General features: G+C 39.5%; 1 protein-coding gene across 6 annotated transcripts in view; it reads right to left on the reverse strand.

Moving 5' to 3' along the window:
* The window catches only part of garnl3 (GTPase activating Rap/RanGAP domain like 3), an 83,691-nt gene that overhangs the window by 11,991 nt on the left and 52,295 nt on the right, over window positions 1-19,405 (reverse strand). For all 6 annotated transcript variants that reach the window (XM_042395038.1, XM_042395034.1, XM_042395035.1 and 3 more), the window contains 19 exons: window positions 18,190-18,289; window positions 16,461-16,579; window positions 14,411-14,475; window positions 12,784-12,847; window positions 12,633-12,659; window positions 11,859-11,934; window positions 11,649-11,747; window positions 11,007-11,110; window positions 8,409-8,517; window positions 8,216-8,261; window positions 7,957-8,063; window positions 7,735-7,850; window positions 7,127-7,231; window positions 4,282-4,356; window positions 3,353-3,467; window positions 3,188-3,214; window positions 2,961-3,065; window positions 2,039-2,155; window positions 10-170 (listed from right to left, as the gene is read on the reverse strand). In XM_042395038.1, the coding sequence (XP_042250972.1) occupies window positions 10-170; window positions 2,039-2,155; window positions 2,961-3,065; window positions 3,188-3,214; window positions 3,353-3,467; window positions 4,282-4,356; window positions 7,127-7,231; window positions 7,735-7,850; window positions 7,957-8,063; window positions 8,216-8,261; window positions 8,409-8,517; window positions 11,007-11,110; window positions 11,649-11,747; window positions 11,859-11,934; window positions 12,633-12,659; window positions 12,784-12,847; window positions 14,411-14,475; window positions 16,461-16,579; window positions 18,190-18,289 (1,737 nt within the window). The remainder of the gene's footprint in view (window positions 1-9; window positions 171-2,038; window positions 2,156-2,960; window positions 3,066-3,187; window positions 3,215-3,352; window positions 3,468-4,281; window positions 4,357-7,126; window positions 7,232-7,734; window positions 7,851-7,956; window positions 8,064-8,215; window positions 8,262-8,408; window positions 8,518-11,006; window positions 11,111-11,648; window positions 11,748-11,858; window positions 11,935-12,632; window positions 12,660-12,783; window positions 12,848-14,410; window positions 14,476-16,460; window positions 16,580-18,189; window positions 18,290-19,405) is intronic.

The following is a 19,405-nucleotide window of genomic DNA, read 5'->3' on the forward strand; positions in this document are numbered from 1 at the left end:
TTGTTGTACCCGTATATACTGAAACTCCTCCACTGGTGAGTCTGCTCCTGTGGCGATGGCGCTAAAGCCTTCAAAACGTTTCCTGGTGATGAGGAGGAGTTTGTTCCTGATGGCTGCTACTATCCTCAACTCTGAGCCGTGGTGGGTGTTGATAGAGTACAAATGACAGCCTGGGACAGAGATAGAGAGACAGAAAGTACATTGTGCTGTGCTGTTCTGCGCTGTAGGTGCTGTTCTCTGGCATCATCCCAGAGATCAATGCATCCAGCACAGACAGCTGGCATGCCACCAGCAGCAGCTCAATTGCATGTTCAAAAAAGACATTTACAAAAGGTCATGATATCCCGTTTTAGTCTTATCAAATGTAAATGATCCTGTCAAGCACAATTTAGATTATTAAACTTGTTTTAATGGTAACTAGTCTTGATTTGTCTTACTAACACATTAAATTTGTTCTTCTTGTTCACCAAAGAAACAAGAAACAAGTCCGAATGTGGATGATTTGGAGGTCAGCCTACGATAACTAAAAGAAGGCAAGCAAAAAAAACATTTTCCATTTTCCACATTTTGGGAAATACGCTTATTTGCTTTCTTACGGAGAGTCAGATGAGAAGAAGGCTACTGCTCTCATGTCTGTATGCTAAATATGAAACCAGGAGACTGTTAGCTTAGTTCAGCATAAAGGCAGGAATTGGAAAAACATCTAGACTGGCTCTGTCAAAAGTTTGGAAAAATGCCTAGCACCATCTCTAAAACTCACTAATTAACACAATATTATCTTGTTTGTTGAATCCATACGAAAAACACAGTTTAAAAATGTAGATGTGTTATGTTAGCTAAGCTAAAGCTAACACTAAACTAAAGCTAACATTTCCTGGTTGAGAGTGGTATCAATCTGTTCATCTAGCTCTCAGCAAGAATGCAAATAAGTGTATTTCCCCAATGACAAACTATTCTTTTAAAACCACTATTAAAACGTGTAAAGTGTCACATTTCTCCACCATTATTTCACTTCATCTGCTCATCATCTGTTTCTTAAGTTTCTAAAATTTGAATTAACACTTGACACCTGTGGTGGAAAGTAACTAAGTACATTTACTCAAGTACTATACTGACATGGGTCACATTTCAGACGTCTATGAGTTGTTAACAGCTCCACCAAATAGTGCTTTTTCCCTTTAAACTTTTCATATGGTTTCATTTCAATAAATGTTCAAATAATCCAATATTTCACCAAAAATCAAAGATAAGAGAAAAAGTCCAAAAACTGAAAACAGATTTGTGTATCAGAACTTTGTTTTTTCTTCTTTCCTCTCCCATTAATCATCTCACGACCTCTCAGATTTATCTGGTGACCCTTTGGAGGGGCCTGACCCCTAGGTTGAGAACCACTGGACTAAACTATCTAACTGTATATAAAGTAGTTGAAACTAGCTCCACCTCCAGCAGCTACAACAGTAACATGCTGCTCTAACACTGATGCTTCACTATAAATAATCTAATGACGTCATATATAATAATATATCAGTCAGAGGGACCAAACCACTACTTTTACTGCGGTACTTTAACTACATTTTGCTGCTAATACTTATGTACTTTTACCTAAATTGGATTTTTCATGCAGGACTTTTACTTGTAATGGAGTACACACAGTATCGGTACTTTTTCTTCCATCACATTTGTCACGTCATGTTTGAAAATTCAGTATAAGGCTCAGAAACTAGCGACTCCTACAGGTTGGTGGCAGCAACAGTGGGGTCAGTGATGAGTTCTCATGTAACAGTCTTCTGGTGAAGCTACTTGTCATTGTGTGTTAGCGGAAGAATCCATCTTTCAACTTATAAACTTTTAATTTGGTCTGAATGAAAAGACAATCTAGTTTCAAGCACCTTAATTAAGAATTGATCAAGTTTAATTTCTTACAGGATATCAAACAAGTTTCTTTAGATAACAGTGTACCATTTTCTTATTTATAGTGGGGGAGTTTTTGCAGTACTTGCGCAACAATTTGTCTATAGTTGCATGCCTTTTGTAGTACCTTTAGTTTTCTCCAGTTTATTCTCCCGGCTGTCGCACTTCCCTCTGACGAGCTGCCTCTCCTCCAGGCCTCTTTTGAGTGTGCTGAGTCTGAACACGTAGAGACGAGCGTCCTTCCCTGGAAACAAAGCAAAAAGCCGCTTCTGTTTTGCATGGAGGTTACTCTTCATTTGGTATCTCTTTTTTAGCATCCTCCCACGGCCAGACAATGGCGTTGTACTGCAGGAGGATTACTAGAGGGCTTCTTAAGGCGCTCTCAGAAGCTTTATCAAAGCCCACACACGGTCATGACAAATGCTTGCGCTGCCATCACATAATCACTATCAAAACCCAGTCAACCCTGTTTGTCAATATTAGGGTTAGCTAATCATCTGCAGGGTAATTAATTACATGCTCTTCTGGCTGAAGCAAACATGAGACGCATCCTACAGCTGTTTGTTAGTACACAACCACTTCTTGTTTATGCTATTTGCGTTTTTTTTTTTTTTTTAATTCTTGTAGGCCTCTATGTTTCATTTTATGTTTGCCACGCCACTCTCACAATCAATCTGGTCTCACAGGATAAACAGACACACTTTCATGCACACACACACACACACACACAGGCACGACGTTGACAGGCGTTGGTTCCCTATAGGTCAGCTTCCTTAGATCACAGCGAGAGATCAATGTGTTCACTGGACCAACGGAGGTAGAAAGGGTAAGTATGTACTCAACAACACAGAGAGAGCGATGACAAAGATGAAATAAGAGAGAGGAAATGGAATAATGAGAAAGAAGCTGCGAGGTAAATACTGTTCCTCTGCAAAAAAGAAGGAGTGAATAAGGGAGGATGGTACCGAGGGAAGCGCTAACTGTCATGCAGGGGAGGGGCTGTTATGCAGTATCATCCTTCCTTTTTCTCTTTGCGGTTCTCGGCCTACCTTTGTCAGCCCTGGTGATAAGCAGGTCCTGAGGCTCGAGAACGTGCATCTGCTTCACCACCATGGTTTTGTCGAACACCTGCACTGGGGGCAAAGCTTGCGTCTCTGAAACACAAAAGCATACATCATGATTAAAGAACGGGTAAAATCTGACAAATAAGGTTGAAATATTTGTAAAAAAAAATCCACTCAGCAAGAAACAGGAGGATCAATCACATGGCACTCACCAGCGTTGGACAAAGCTGGATCAGGGCCTGAAACATGGACAACATCATTATCATCATCATGTTAGCAGTCGACCTTGGCATTCTACTGAGCGCAGTATTGAATGGATATGGATGGGTGGCTTTATTTTAGAGGACATAAGGAAATATCGATTAGGATGACCTCACCATCCAGCAGCATGACCCCCGCTGTGTCGGTGGCAGCCAGCATAGATTGACCCCAGGAGTCAGCACACACAATCTCATAGGGGAATGTGCTGCAGAACGACTGGGACTCCCATGGCTGCAGCGGATACAAACATATAGACACATGTAGGTTTACATAGAGACAGGAATGTTGGAATTATTATCCAACTGCTTTGGCAGGCATTAAAAAACTCTAAACTAAATGTACAATGTAAATCAACATTGTGCATTTTCCCTTGTTTCTGGATTTTTTTTTCAAATATCAGTATGTTTAAAAGACCAAAAAAATCCCTTTATTATTAACAATGTTTTGTTCAAACCTTCATCATGCAAGATTCATACTTGATGAAGGTCTGAGGACTGAAATGTCGTAGATTTTTGGTCTTTTCACAGTTCAGTATGTTAAAACAAGACTGGATGAGGTAGATTGTTGCTGCAATATCAAGAGAATAATACTTGATTCTAGATTATGACCAATACATTTGCCAAAGCTGATTATAGCTTATTGCAGCTAAATTGGTATTGATGTATATGTTGGCCAATAAGTAACAAGAAATTGCTTTACAGAGATGTCAAAGATATGTTTGAGGTAATTTAAAAACAGTGTTTCCATTAGTTTGTACAGCATTTTTTTTAACAGTAAAAATGTCCTGCATGTTTATTCATGTTATGTGTTTATGTAAAAATATATATATATATATTGGCAGCTAGATTGTTAACAGATATTTTAAACTCTATAACTCTACTTCTCTACTTGATGCTATGAAAAAGGTCAATTGTTTTGGAAATATTTTAAATATAGAATCCGATTTTTTTTAACTTTGTTTTAAGAAAAAAATAATTTAGCATTATTAGTAATAGATTAAATGACTTAAGATGAAGATTTGATTGTCTCAAAGACAAACTCTCACCTCTTTCCTGCACAAGCCTGTGGTAACAAGGCTAGTAGGGGCGTCTCCTCTTACGATGGTCTTCAGCTTCAGAGCCTAGAGAGCAGGAGAGACACCTGTGACTTCAGTACACTCTGGCTTGACTCACTTATATCTATAGCAGCTTCGTCAGATAAATAATGAGCTTGGTACTTAAACAATATTTGGACAAGAGTTGGATTCATCATGGACCTTGCAACAGGATAAAAGATGTGTGCTGCCTGTGAATCACACATATAAATGCACTAAAAGGACAGAAGTGTTTTGAGCTAAATTATGCACCTTGTATTCCATCACTAATATTTAACCAGCCTGCCATTCTTGTTTCCTTGTTTTTATGCTTACTTAGGTACAGAGAACTGTGACAAACAGCTCACAGAGTTAGAAATGATCTGTACAAGCATACTGCCATGTCCAACAGTCAAAAAGTGTCATAATTAAATCAAAATGTAATTATAATACAGTTTGTGAAAATGACAACCAAAAACAATAGCAACAATAAAAACTGCAACCATCTAATCAGACTGACAATTTCCAATCCAAGCTGCACAGTCAGCCGTTTGCATTTACATAAACGCATAAGCAGGCAATCTGGAGATAATGAAATCAATACCGACCAACAGTACAATGGCTTGGCAGCGCTGTGTATTCTGCCATCCGTGACAAAATATCCATAAAAAATACATATTCATACCTACAAGAACATGAAATCATTGTGTATAATGTGCATGACACAGTGAGTTAATATACAGAGTCAGTTTAGCTGAGGACAAATGTCTTGTCTATACAAAAGTGGATAATCAATGACTCAACATGTCTACCTTCCTCTGTTTTCATGCTTTACAGCACAATGTGTCGATGCCTCCGCTTTGTGTTTATGAGCAGAGAACAAGTGAGAAACGAGTGCAAAACACAAACGGTATCCAAGAACAAGGTGGTTAACAAACAAAGGAAACAAGAGAGACAAAATCACTTACTGTCGGAGCATAAACATGTATATTTACACCTAATTTTAAAAAAAAAAGGCACTGAACTTGCTGACCTAATTTCTCCTGGCAGTCTGTTTCAAACTGTAGACACAGACACTTCATTTCATTTTTGTCCACTTCAAATCAGTCAATTTAGAGCATTAACACTCTTCCTGGAGGTTCAGGACAGAATCAGAACATTTTTTTAAATTGGTGAAATGTTTACTCAGAGTGGACCTTTGAAACTGAAGTTAAAGTAGAAGCCCTGTGAAGCATCATTAGGTCTATCAAATCACAACAGGACAGGCACTTGCCCAAAAAACATCCCGATCCTTCTGACACCAATCATTTACAAAGCACCAGACGTCCTCTGCGTTCAGCACCATGGACAGTGATTTCCTTCCCTGTGTTTTCAGAGGTTTTTGTTCCCCGTATAATTATAGTTACATCAGCATCCACCACAGAGGTGTAATGACGATTACATCAGCCCGATAATGACTACTGGGCTCAGAGGCATGTTCTTATTATTCCATCCTGATCCTTTAGGAAGCAGGTGTCCACTTCACTCACAGATGTCTGTTAAAAAACTAACAGCTCTTGAATGACTATCATAGCACAGAGAGTCACAGATCTTCCTCACAAATGAGAGATACTAGTTTTTAAATATGAACATATCTGTTCTGTGGCTTCCTCTACAGCTGCGGTTTCTCTGTTTGGTTCATCACTGTGTCAGAATTGCACTACAGCTGAAAAATGCACTGGCGCTGGTAGATAAGTGCAGCAGTAAGTGCGCATGAGGCTCATAAACAATGAACTGCTTTCCAGCATGGACAGAAAATCTATCTCAGGTGTCTCGCTGTGAATTAAGCCCCTGATTTTAACTCCGCTTTTAAGTGTTCTCCACAATGGAACCGTATCAAACCCAGGATCACCTCTTCCATGCAAAAGACGCCTTTCACTGAGATGAAGTTAGTCCTTTCTTCATTTAACGCCGAAACATTTCCCAGCATAAGTGAATTCATGTTTTCATTCTCACTGAGATGTACAGTAACTTGTATACATGTTAGTTTTATACTTCTCCTATGACTGTAACAGGTAACCAGCATCTATTTTAACACCAAATGACTTAACAGATCTTGCTGGATATGTAGTTTTATGTGGATATTTGCAGAAAGTAAAACATACATTTCTTCTATGTTTTTTTTTTTCCGCTTACCTTGCTGTGCAGCCAACAACAACATTGTTCCCAAGTTGAAATTATCCATGTTTTTGATTTTATAAAGATAGAAAATGGTTGAAATTGTACCTTGGATTAGGTAAGGGTTATACAAACAAAAATTTGTGGAAGAGAAGAGCACCTTTTCTTTTTTTTTTTATCGCTTTAGTGTCAAACTGCTTGAATCATGTCCACCTTTGTCAGTGATCTCAGATGTGTCACCGAATGAGAGCTTAATTAATCAGGAATTTAATGGTGTTAAACCAGTTAAATGATACAGCAATGACATACATAGCACATTAAAGTGGGTGCCAAAGGAATTAATTAATTTACAAGTTGAGGCAATTATGCAATGCGAATGTGAATTTCATAAATGTATATATATATATATATATATATATATATATATATATAATTATATTCCTGACCAGTTACAGTGTTACAGGCGCTGATATCATGCACAGTGACATTTTTTGTACATGTGGTTTCTTAAATGATCAGGTGTGTTTGTGTTTGTCCGTGCACACTGTTTGTGTGTGCCCTCTTTTGCCCAACATGTATTTACTGTATGTGTGTGTACATATGAGAGAGCTCCGCTTGTTTGGTGTTCATGTATTTACATGTGTGTTTAATATTTCGTTACCTGCCCTATTCTGACAAATTCAGCCTGCCGTGCCTCCTCCTTCTTGCGTGCCGACTTTGGAGACTCTGGCAGCACGTCGCTGAAGGACCGCCGGTTTAACATGTTCTGGGGAGAAAAAGGAACCTGCACATGGAACACCGAAATGTAGCACACACACACACACACACACACACCACACATAAACGTATACACACATACGCATGGAGTGAAAAAGAAAGCAGAAAGGGGTCTTAGAGAGATTGACCCTGGCAGGGGGTGAGAACAGCAGCAGAGAACTAAGTCGTGTTAGGAGCAACAGTGGAAGGGGGGGCGGGGGGCGGAGGAGGGGGGGGGACAAGAGTACTAAGAACAAAAGTGATGTGAGGAGAGAGAGCCCTGCTGAGAAAGTCAGCATTGCAGTAGTATCCAGTCTGTGTGGTGCAGTATGCAGAGGCAGACTGGGGGCTGCAGTGGAATACAGCAGAACGCAAGTCAGCAGGCACTACAGTCGCTGCCAGTGACTGAAGTGACAAGGAGGAGACAGCTTGGATGACGAAAAAGTACGTCCATCCAAGAATAGGCGAGAACAGATCTCTAGACCAGACTGGCTGTCAGCAAAGCAGCTGTACCTTGTGCAGGTCAGGCATGAGGTCTTGGTAGAGCGAGCGGATCAACATGTCAAGGGTCCGCTGACGCTTCTGGGCAAACGTTGGCGTCTCCAGTGTGGCTTTCTCTCCATTGATTACTACAGGAGACAAAAGACAGATCAGATTAGGGGAAAAAAAACAAACAGATGATACACACTTACTGGCCATATTCTGATACTGTTTTCTTTCTTTTTTTTGTCTTACATTTGACTAATAAAAAGTCCCTGAATTCTTGGTGATCAGTAAATACAGATGGAGATGGGAGAGGGGGTCCAAACAGTGGAACGCTCTCCTCTGAGAATATCTTCAACCTGTGACAGAGAGTAGAGATATAACATTTAAAATGGATGTATAGCGGATCACGCTAGAGTTTTTTTTAAATCAAGGACATCACAGAAACAAGATGACTTTGTGTTCTGGGGCTGGAACACCATAAACCACAGCATTAACCAAAGCCACTCACCTGTAACTGTCATTCTGGCTATTATACCTAACTAATGCAAAAATATCTGGGGGTGAAAGTAAAGGAAAACACAGTGGCAATCCATACATCTACAGTCTTATAGGGCTGATTTGATATCTAAAGCTCCTCTGGACACGGCTCGTATCGCTGATTACTTCACTTCTCCGACGGTCTTTGTTCAAGTGAAGGATACGGGTGAAGTGCGATCGGATCATGGAAGGTTTGAAGGACGACGATGCGTCATCGCCTTCCTGGAATACTATGGTAACAATGTCGTTTCCAATGTGCCTCTTCCTCTCCACCTGCCAGAAAGGAAAGACCAGAGAGACACAAAGATGAGGGAAACCCAACAACGTAACTTCCGTGCACTTTGTGATTCATGTGTGGCAGGAAATTATCTTTAAAGCCGCATTATATAGATTTTTGGCCACTTGGGGGCAGAGCAACAAATTGTAAACACAACACTGACATATTATCATCTTTACACATCCAATAGACAGAGCATCATAACCATTCATTTAGAGTTGTGTTTCTGTCGACCTGATAAATCTAAGTCAAATATTTCTCCCCTTTAAGCTCTCTTTGGTTTCCACCATCTCTTGAGGGAAATATGTAGCTCTTTAGCTGCTTTATGCTTCACAGTCTTCACAAGCTAGTTGCCAACTTGGTCTGTCAGCTGTTGGTGTTGGGAATATAGTGTGAGTGGGTTTATCAGAGCTTTTTTTGCTCAACACATCTCCCTGCTGCTAGAAACAACACTCATGAGAGAGCTGAGACTGAACCAAAACAGTAAAGTTGTGGGGCGTAAAATCAAAACAATTAGCCGAAAAACCGCTAAAAAGCTCCTCGGAGCTGAAGGGAGTTGCGGAGTCGGGTGATAATTCTCTCTGGGTCCGTCTTGTGTCGCAGAGAGTTTCATTCTAACATGAAAAACATTTGGCAAGCTCTCAACACCATAAATACTTTAGGAAGCTGTGATAATTTCACCTCTTTGATCTCAAAACTTCAGAGGCAGCAACATCTAGCACATCTACTGCACTCACTCCTGTCTCACCTGCATGTTTCATCATCTCTATTTTGCTATTTTATGATATTCCCTTTGTCACCCATCCTCCTCAATTTAATATATTTTGCTCTTTTTATTAGCTTTTGTCTTTCTGGGTTTTTTTTATTCAGATCTCAACTTCTCAACACATGGATGGTTCCTGACAATTTTGGTGACTTGTCCGACCTTTCGGTTTACAAAACTATCAAGTCAAAATTTACCCTTGTCCAACTCTTTGGTTCATGTCAAGGTATTTGGAAAACTAAATAATCAAACCCAGATTCCCTATGAAATTTTCTGTAGAAATGTGTGGTCCTCAGAGTGTGAATGGTGACCCCCCTACTGTAACTCTTCTGGCACCACCATCCAGTCATAAATTCCACTTGTAAAAAAAGAAAAATCAAAATTTAAAACACATTTTGTCCCATTTTTAGCACTGTGAGCTTTTTTCTAGGGCAATGCACGGGCCAAAATGTTGACTTTGCACACAGCCTCTTTCATTATCTAAGAGGCAGACTGCTATGAAATGACTTCTGCACAATCACGCTCCAAAATGAATAAATCAGTACGTAGCCTTTCCTCTAGCATTACACTCAAAATGAACTTTTTTTTTAGCCATTAAGGCTCTACACAGGTCAACCTTTTTAGGATGCTGTTCTTTACATCCAATATTTTTGTTTTGTAGGGTGAAATGAACACTTCGCTAATTAAGCTGAACTGAATTAATGCTGCAGAAAGAGCCTGTGCTCAGGGATGAAGTACAATCACATTTGATCAAATGCAGCTCTTGTCACTCAGGTGGATGGGAGATGAGAGACAGGCCGGCAGCCACACTCTGTACTAGCACAGAGTGTTCCTTATTATTGATCGCCAGAATGTTTTTTTTTTTTTTATCTGAAGAAGAAATCCAATTATGTGTCAGATCTGCTAAGCACCGGTGCTTTAAATCATACTCGCTAATATTGGCATTACAGAATGGAGCTCTACAGTAAGGTAATAACATCCTTTCTTCTCCTTTCCTTCCTAAAGTGACCATATTTTGCCAAGTTGGCTGCGATAGTGCTGCCTTCCTATCGGTGTACTGTTGAAATGGGAGAGATGAAGACCTGTGACCGATATGCATTGAAAGTTTCTGCAATTTCTCCAACACCTGTGTACTTCTTATAGCCGGTTTGTGGTAAAACGTGAAGGTGAAAGAGGTGCAAAGTATGAAAGAAGTGCAGAAAGAGAGCGAGGCAGAGAAAAACTGGATGTCAACGGAAGGAGAGTAGAGAGGGAGAAATATTTATCAAAGTGTTATCAGTCTGAAACATCATGAGACCTCAGCTCTCTCTCTTATAAGTTGTTTTCTGTCTGTTTTGGATGAGTAAACATTTAACAAGACTAAGAATCTACAGCCACGCTAGCAGCTCTGTGAGGCTGTACTTCAGCAGTGATGGTGCTGTGAGCTAAATGCTAACATGCTAATGTTTACCATCTTAGTTTAGTTTAGGGGGTTTGCGTCCTAATGTTTGCACTAAAAAGAGAGCGCTATGGCTGAGGTTGATTAGTTTTACAGGTAGTTGATTCAAAGTGAAATTCAGACCTGATGATGGTGCCAGAGAAAAAGTTACGAGTCATCCTGTGTGCAACATAAATATCTGTACCAAACAGCATCACAATGCACCCTATAGCGGACTGCTGACTGGCCGACAGACTGACTGACTGCATGACTAAAAATGCATGATGACACATGCAGACACACACCTGCTGTTTGTTCTCTTTAGAGTAGGGTAACATGGTGGACACGTGGAACATGAGCTCATGGCCTTGATACACTGTGTAGATGGACTTAATTCCTGTAGTGTCATCTGCAAATATAAAAGAGCAGAAACAGAAAAGGACAATAAGAAAACATATTTGCATATTTGAAGATCTTTACTTTGTGATACTATACTAGCAATACCAGCATGTACATTAAGAGATTTTGTTCACTGTAATTGTTCCTCCTGTACCTTTCCATGTACTATAAGTGATGGGGGACAAAATTCAGTTCTTGTTGTGGGTGAAAGTGTTATCTTCCACAGTTTTTTGTACAAAATTCCCTATTTGTGTCTCCTTACTGAACTGAAGTAGACGGATAGTTCACAAAGAGGGCATTTCGTACTAAAAATGCTAACTCTGACAGCTATAGTTACTAGATACCTGCTTCTCTAGACAAACAGTTGAAACCTCATATTAACTGAACTTATATCTAATTGCATTAAGAAGGGATTACGTTACAGACATTAAAGATGGGGGGAACAATTACAGTGACTAACAATGTACATTTGGACATGTAAGTATTGTTTTGTGACAGACTTTAAAAAAAAAAAAATCCTTTCATAAAATGTGATTCATCTCTCTTACTCTTGGTGTCGAGCCCTCCGCGGTAACCTGCCCATCCCTGCAGCGTGATGGCGTCACCCAGCAGGTTGAGAAACTTATCAAAGCTCTCACTCCCCGTCTCTAAAACAGGCACACACAGAACATTTGACTCAGCAGATATCTTTTATTGTATAGTTACTGCATAATACTTTTTGAACCCTACAAAAAAAGGTTGGGTATATTGGGATTTACCATTGCTAAACATCTCGTCATCTGTGAGCTGTCCGTCTTTGGCAAACAGGACGCCAAATTTAAAGTTGACAGAACCCTACAAAATTCAAGTTGGGTTAAAGATACAAAATAATTAACAATCCATACATTTAGTATTATTTTCTACTGATATAAAGTGCTGATACTATGTAAAATGTAATGTTTATTAAGTATTTACAATTGTTTTACTACACTTTGTTATCTCTCTTCTTCAGGTATCTAATCTTATTTCTTCATTTTGCTGTTCTCACACTTGCACCAAAACAATTTCCTTGTACACATGTACTTGTTGAATAAAAGTCTGATTCTGATTCTGAAATATGATGCAAAAGATGCGCAGAAGCAACTTATTATCACTCTTTACCTAAGAATAAGAACAAAGATACACGTAGAGATGAATTATCCAACATAAACACAGGATTAATAGCATGAATTTAGTGTGCAATTAGATGGCAGGATATAAGACAAGTACTTACAAGATTAAAGACAATATTAAAGATTCTTTTTCAGAGACATTTGCCAGATAAAGAATCAATAAAGAATCAGATTGGTTTCTGTTATAATATGTGTGTATGTGAACATGAATGGAAATAGAAAACCAAACAAAAAGGGCACAAAATAATAGGAAATCAAATGAAAATAACTGTTGTTAATCACAAACAAAGCTGCTAACCTTGAAAAAAAAAACCCAGATCACTACAAAAATCAATCAATGAGTAAGCTAAAGTGATTTGTGAGCGCTGTATCATCCCATACCTCCTGTTCCTCCAACACCAGCAGATCCTGAGGGGAAGAGGACAGAACAGTGATCACTCACACTGACCAGCACTGCAGGTGGAGGTGACACAGCCCGAGGATATAAAGTATAGCTGTTGCTGATCAGGCCTGGCATTGGTGTTACTCTCACCTTCTGAATCTCCGGGTTGAGGATCTCCCTGGGGCCTTTCTCAAACCTGTCCATGTTCATTGCACTGGGAGAAGGGGAGGTGGGGGAAGGAAAGGAAGACGAGTGGAGGAAATAGTGATGAAAAAAAAAGGGGTTGTTGAGGTTTGATTAGAAGATAGATAGCCAAGGGAGTTACACAGAGTAATGAGTGAGACCTGATACAGGGGATTTCTCATCCTGCTTGTACTATTTGTACTCATTTAGAGTTCGAGCTCAGTTTGAGGAATTTATAATCTCCGATCTCGTGTTTTATTCATCTCATTAGACTCTGTTACTAGTCACTCATGACATCTACTTCACTGCTCAAACACTACTGGAAACATAATATTGAAGATATGAGTGACCAGAAAATATAACTCTTTCCAAAAATGTTGCACATACTGTATATACTGAACATATACTGTATAAAATATTTTAAGGTATGCACTGTTAAACTATGCAAGCAGTGTTGCCAGATTGGGCAGTTTATTGACCAAATGGGCGACAATCCATGTGAGTGGGCTGGTAAAAATGGGTTTTTGGGCAGCCCTTCCATTCATTCAGTTTGCAGAATTGAGATTGTCAATGTACTCGTTGGCTTGACACACAATGACTGATTACTGGCACTGATCGAATGATGTTTCAGTTCTGCCCCATTTACACCTGGCAGTAAAATGCAAACTGTACCTGGATATGTTATCTGGATAAGCAAATACACACTGTGATCGGATCTCAGCCAGGTGTCAATGCAACCTGTACAGCGTGACCTCATTCATAAGGAAAAAAAAATAAATTAAAGGGTCACCTAGCTCCACCTCTTACCGCCGTCATTACAATGCGGGCACAACTGAGAAAATGAGAACACATTTTAATACCAGGCGCAAATGCAAAGACCCATTGATCAGATGTTACTATTCAAATAATTTATCCAAATATAGATCATATGTTAGGTGTGAATAGGGCTTTCATTACAACAAGGTTCATCGCGTCTGTTCATATACAGTACAGTATGTGCAGACTTTTTAAGTGTAATGTAATGTTATCCAAAAGACCTAGGGGAGATTGTATTTCATATTGCAACCTTTGTTCTTTGCCTAACTTATACTAATAAAACAGAAGATTGGAAGTTTGTCTTTCAACCAAATGCTTAATTTTCTTCTCTTCTACTCGTACTCTACCATAGAATTGAACGGGGGGCTTTGAGGGGCCAAATTCCTTCCCAGCACTGCATGCTACACTGCTATTGAGGTTAAGTGTTTACTGTCGTGTAGATGCAAGCATGTGTGAGTGCTATTGTAACAAAATATCATCATATACTGGTGGAGGCTTAAAAATCTGGTCATACTAACACAGCTTGGTGGCAAATGCTTGTATTTACACTTCACCTTAATAATAGTATAACACACTTCTATCTGTGTATGTGTGCAGATTTATAGAAACTTCTCCAAAGTGGACATTTTAGTGTCAAATCTGGCAACACTGTATGCAAGTCTTTCTGTCTCAGCAGCAGCAGCGAGTTCACCAGCAATGTCAACTTCTTATAGTGTATATGGATTGTAACGAGTGGATGAACTGTGTCAGCTTAGAGCTTCAGGGCTGCACTTCTCACCTTAGGATGGACTTGACTGATAGTGTTTTGGTGGGGCTGTAGGGGAGGCTGATCTTCAGAGTGCCCTGAGCGAAGAAAGAGGACACAGGTCAGGGATTACAAACTCTTAGCACAGTGGGCTTCAATCGCCTTTTCTCTGAGGAGCCACTTACTCAGATCATGCTTTGTTGTAACTCGGAATTGATTTCCGAGGCTATTTGAGAAGGGTTATAAAATACTCGTCTACAAATCTGACAGACTATTGTTAATTTTTTAAAAGAATATCCTGTAAACTCAGTAACACCCCGAAAGATATTCACAGCGCACATATTACATTTTTCAATCAGTCATAGAATAATTACAGAGAACCAAATTAAACCAAAGCCGTTCAACAACAACAACATCCTGTACCAGTTAGAGTCTGACAGAAACAAGACAAATAAATGTGATCAGGCAGCGGAGGTGCACCACTCTAATCAGGTTCCAGATGAGGCTAGAGCCCAAAATTAGATCCAAGCTATCTTGGTCATGAAGCTGAGTCATCACACTACAAACACACATTAATGTACATGCATCTCTCTCTCACACACACACACACATACACACATATGGTGACTAAAAAGTAGTGTAGCATAGTCCCCCAAGATGCCATTTTGTTCTTTCTCATATTTAGATCACAGAAAAAGTACCACCCACGACACTTGCACACTGTTTTTCAAGGTAGTTGGCAGGTTGGTTGTTAGAAGGATCTTGGAGAAGTTGCCACAGTTCTTCTGAGGATTTAGACTGTCTCAGTTGCTTATGTCTCTTTGTATAAGCCCAGACTGACCCCGCAATGTTGAGATCAGGGCTCTGTGGGGGCCATACCATCTGCTGCAGGACTCTTTGTTCTGCTTGTTGCTGAAAATAGTTCTTTATGAATCTAGCTGTATGTTTGGGGTTACTGCCATGCTGCAGAGTAAATTTGGGACTGCTGCCTAACTGATGGTTTTGCATAATGGATAAGAATCTAAACATATAAGTGTATGTATATATAGAAATAAATAAATATAAATATGTATAGATAGATAGATAGATAGATAGACAGTACCAGTCCAAAAATTGGACACACTTTCTCATTAAAGTGAATGGGAAGGTGTGTCCAGGTTGATGTTACTGTATATTTGGACTTTATAGTAACAATTTACTTTAAGTCCTCCTATTTAACATTTATAAGCAGTATATAAACAGTTAATAAATGGTTTATAACATGTAGTTGTAACTCCTCCTGTCGGCACCCATAACTGGATGCTGGTATATAATGAATGCAAATATATTAAAACATATCTTTTTGTGGCTACATTTTACTGTTTTATAAACCATTTATTAAATATTTATATACTGCTTATAAATACTAAATAGTGGACGTGTAATTGACTTGATATAATAAGTATAAATAATACATATTACAATGCCTTGTTAAGGATTAAACCAGTGCTTCCCAGCCTTTTTGGCTTGTGACCCTTTACAAAAAAACAATGTTTAGTTCAGGCTCCTTGTCGTGTTTCAGACATCTATGAGTTATTACCAGCTCCACCAAAGAGAGATTTCCTCTTTAAACGTCTCAGATGGTTTCATTTAAATAACTATTTGAAGCTCAAAGAGGAACAGCATAAAAAAACAGCAAAGAATAGAGAAAAGTCCAAAAAATTAACACAGATTTGTGTAGCAGAACTTTGTCTTTCTTCTTTTCTACCTCATCCATCATCTCACAACCTGTCAGATTTATTTTGGGACCCTTTGAAGGTGGCCTTGCTGGAGTTAACTACCTAAAGCTAGCTCCACTTCGACCAACCACAACAGTTAAGTCATACTTACACATTAATACATCAGTATGAACAATATAGTACTGTAATGTTATACATAATTTATTAGTAACAGGGGCCATATTAGTCTGCAGAGCCAGTACTTTTACTTTTGATACGTCAAGTACATTTAGCTGATAATATTTATGTGCTTTTTTCTTAAGTAGGATTTTGAATGCAGGACATTTACTTGTAAAGTAAAGTAAAGGATCTGATAGTGGACTCACCGTCTTTCTCCAAAGGATGGCTCTATACTGAGGAACCCGCTGGTTGTTCTGGTCTGAAAGGACCACCGACAGGTAGAAGGGATTCTTCTCTGCATCTGTACCCACGTAGTTCTGGTGGACTGAGGGAGACAAGAGATAATATACAGATAAAATTATACAGGATATTTAACGTGTAGATGTGACAATAAAAATATCAAAGAGTGACTGGAGAACTGATGCTTTAGTTTCACATAATTAAGGTAGAAAATGTGGTTTTCTGCACAACCGTAAAAGTGATTTTGTGTTCCCTTCTTCCCTTTCATTCATTATTTTCTGTCTACCTTTCATTTATTACTCCCTGTCGCCGGTACTCTCTGTGTGACATGGGCACAGACAAAGATCTCCTGACGAGTCGCACATTCATGCCTCTACCTCTTTGGTTGACAGGGTAACATCTTCAGAAACAAATGCCGACCAGACCTCCAAACCCAATTAAACACAGGATCTCTGCCTGTGCTGCTGTTCCTTTTGTTTGTCCTCATCTAATGCTTTCTTTTCTTCCAAAGTTTCATCTTTATTCCAGGATTTCTCTTTCGTTCCCCATTTAAATTCTCCATTAGCCATGTTTTTATGCTTTGGGTAAGCCACGACTTTACAAGGTTGGGATGCAATTACATATTTATTATCCAGACAGCTCAAGGCTTTGTCTTACGAAAACATTCTACAATCAGGAATTATCTCTCTACATAAACAAAGACAATGAGTTGCATTCTTCTTCATCAAATCATGAAGAAATTCAAGTCATTGTTCTACCAAAACTGGGTGCTTCATCAAACAGGAAATGCTCATGTTAGAATAATTGGCCTAGAGTTCATAATGTGTTGTGTTGTACGATGGAGTCAGCTTTGCTCAGGCTGTAAGACACAGATGGCTCAGCTGCAGTCCAAACAGGTCGAGCCAAGTTTCTGGAGACATGGCTCATTTTAAACTGGCCATGCCATTGTGTGAATAGACCCTGGCTTGTGGATAAGAAGTTTTTTTCTCTCTCCTACTCGCTGACTTCACTGTCTAACTTTCCTTCACAATTATCTCCATCTAACTCGGGCTCCGTCCTTTATCTCAACCTTTCAGCTGAAGGCTTTCTTCCTAATTCGAGTCACGGTAAAAAAGAAACCCGATGATCTTTTGTCGCGCGACTTGCTGTATCGCATACGGTGTGAGTTTGAGGACAGGCAGGGTGTTAATGAGGGTGTGCGAGATGATGAGAGTCAGAAAGGTGAAGGAGCAGGTGACCAAATCTAAATTTTTAACAATCTCAGAGGCTGCTCTTGTGTGTGGCTCCTGCTAGCCCTCAGCACACACAACGCTGGGCTCATTTCATAAGCCAACAGTCCAATCTTAATTGTGTTATCTGTTGGAGGCAAGCCTTTGCTCCGTTTGGTGAGCCTGTATATCCTCCATAGGCTTCCTCCCTGGGTGGTGTACAGGATTAGAGTGTAGTTGAGACTCTCAGTGGGGATATGGTTGTATGCTAACAAGTTTTGGCCTTGAATGAAGAGCGGTGCAGTGTGAGGACAAGGCTGACTGCATAAGATAAGAAACGTCCTGTGGACCAGGGAAGAAATTCAGAGGATGTTTTATTTCTGCAGTGTCTGAGAGCCAGTTTATAGGCTCTCCCTCACCGCCACCCGCTGTATTTCTCTCTCTATCTAACACTTTCTATGTGTGTTCACAGCAGAGAAACACTGACCTTTTCCCAGGAAGTATTTAAAGAACCATCTGGTGTGGTACTCTGGATTCTCCAGATGGACATCAGTTCTCCTCCAGGTTCCTGGAGTGTAGTCCGAAGTCTGTTTGTCACACACACACACACAGACACACAGACACACAGACACACACACCACATTATCATCATGATGGTCACAGCTTGAGTCACAGCAGTCTTTTCTGTGGAAAACTGTTACACAATGCAGCGATTACAATATAGGACATCAGATGCAGCAAAGCACTTTAAACTTGAGTCTGTCTTTATGTAATCACCATTGTTGTATCATGACGTAAATAATCTGGAGGACATCAATAATTTTAATTAGAATTTTAAGGCTAAAGTTTTGGAAGTGGGCCTTTTCTCTTATGTAACATGACGTCCTAAATCATATCAGGATGTGAGAAACAGCACCATTTTTGGCCACAGATGGACAAAATGTTAAGATCAGTCTAAACTGCACTGAGGATGAGACACCAATAACAAAATAAAACTTGATGAAAGCACAATGTTAATTAACAGAAGTCCCAAACTGTATGGGAAGAGAGTGCTGATGGTTCTTTAATCTGGTAACATTTTACTTTAAGGACATAAAACAGGAAGCTGGCTGCTGACAAAGGCATAACATGTTGTCAATCGACTGTAAATAGCGGCAATGACATGAGGAGATCTGGTGAGCAAGATGGCGGGTGAAAAGACCTTTTATGTAACGCAGCAGTAAAGGAAATAGCAGATGTCCATATTGATGCATGTACCAATATAAAATACAGGTTATGTTGTCTTTCACTCAGTGATCGTGTGACATGCGACCATTTCTTCTCTATGCTTGTTTATGTTTACATACAATTTTTGCAGCTAATTCAGTTACTGTTTGTTTAGTGACCCCTAATATGAGGCAGTTTGTACCTGCGACCCCTCATCACAGGAGGCTTTAGGTTTGTCTATGAGTTGTGTGAAGAAAAATAAATTTCTCCTGCAAACTGCTCAGATTGTTTGATTTAAATAAGTTTCAGTGACCAGAGAAGGAAGAGTGTCCAATATTTCACAAGGAAAAAGCAAAGATAGGAGAAATGAATGTTGCAGACTGATGGCTTTTCTTCTTTTCCGGTCCTATTAATCATCTTGTGACACTTAAGATGGATCTTTTGGCCTGTTGTAGGGGTCCTGACCTGAAGGTTGGTAACCACTGCAATAAGCAACG

Source organism: Thunnus maccoyii, chromosome 19 (assembly GCF_910596095.1).
Source record: "Thunnus maccoyii chromosome 19, fThuMac1.1, whole genome shotgun sequence".
Taxonomy (NCBI): Eukaryota; Metazoa; Chordata; class Actinopteri; order Scombriformes; family Scombridae; genus Thunnus; species Thunnus maccoyii.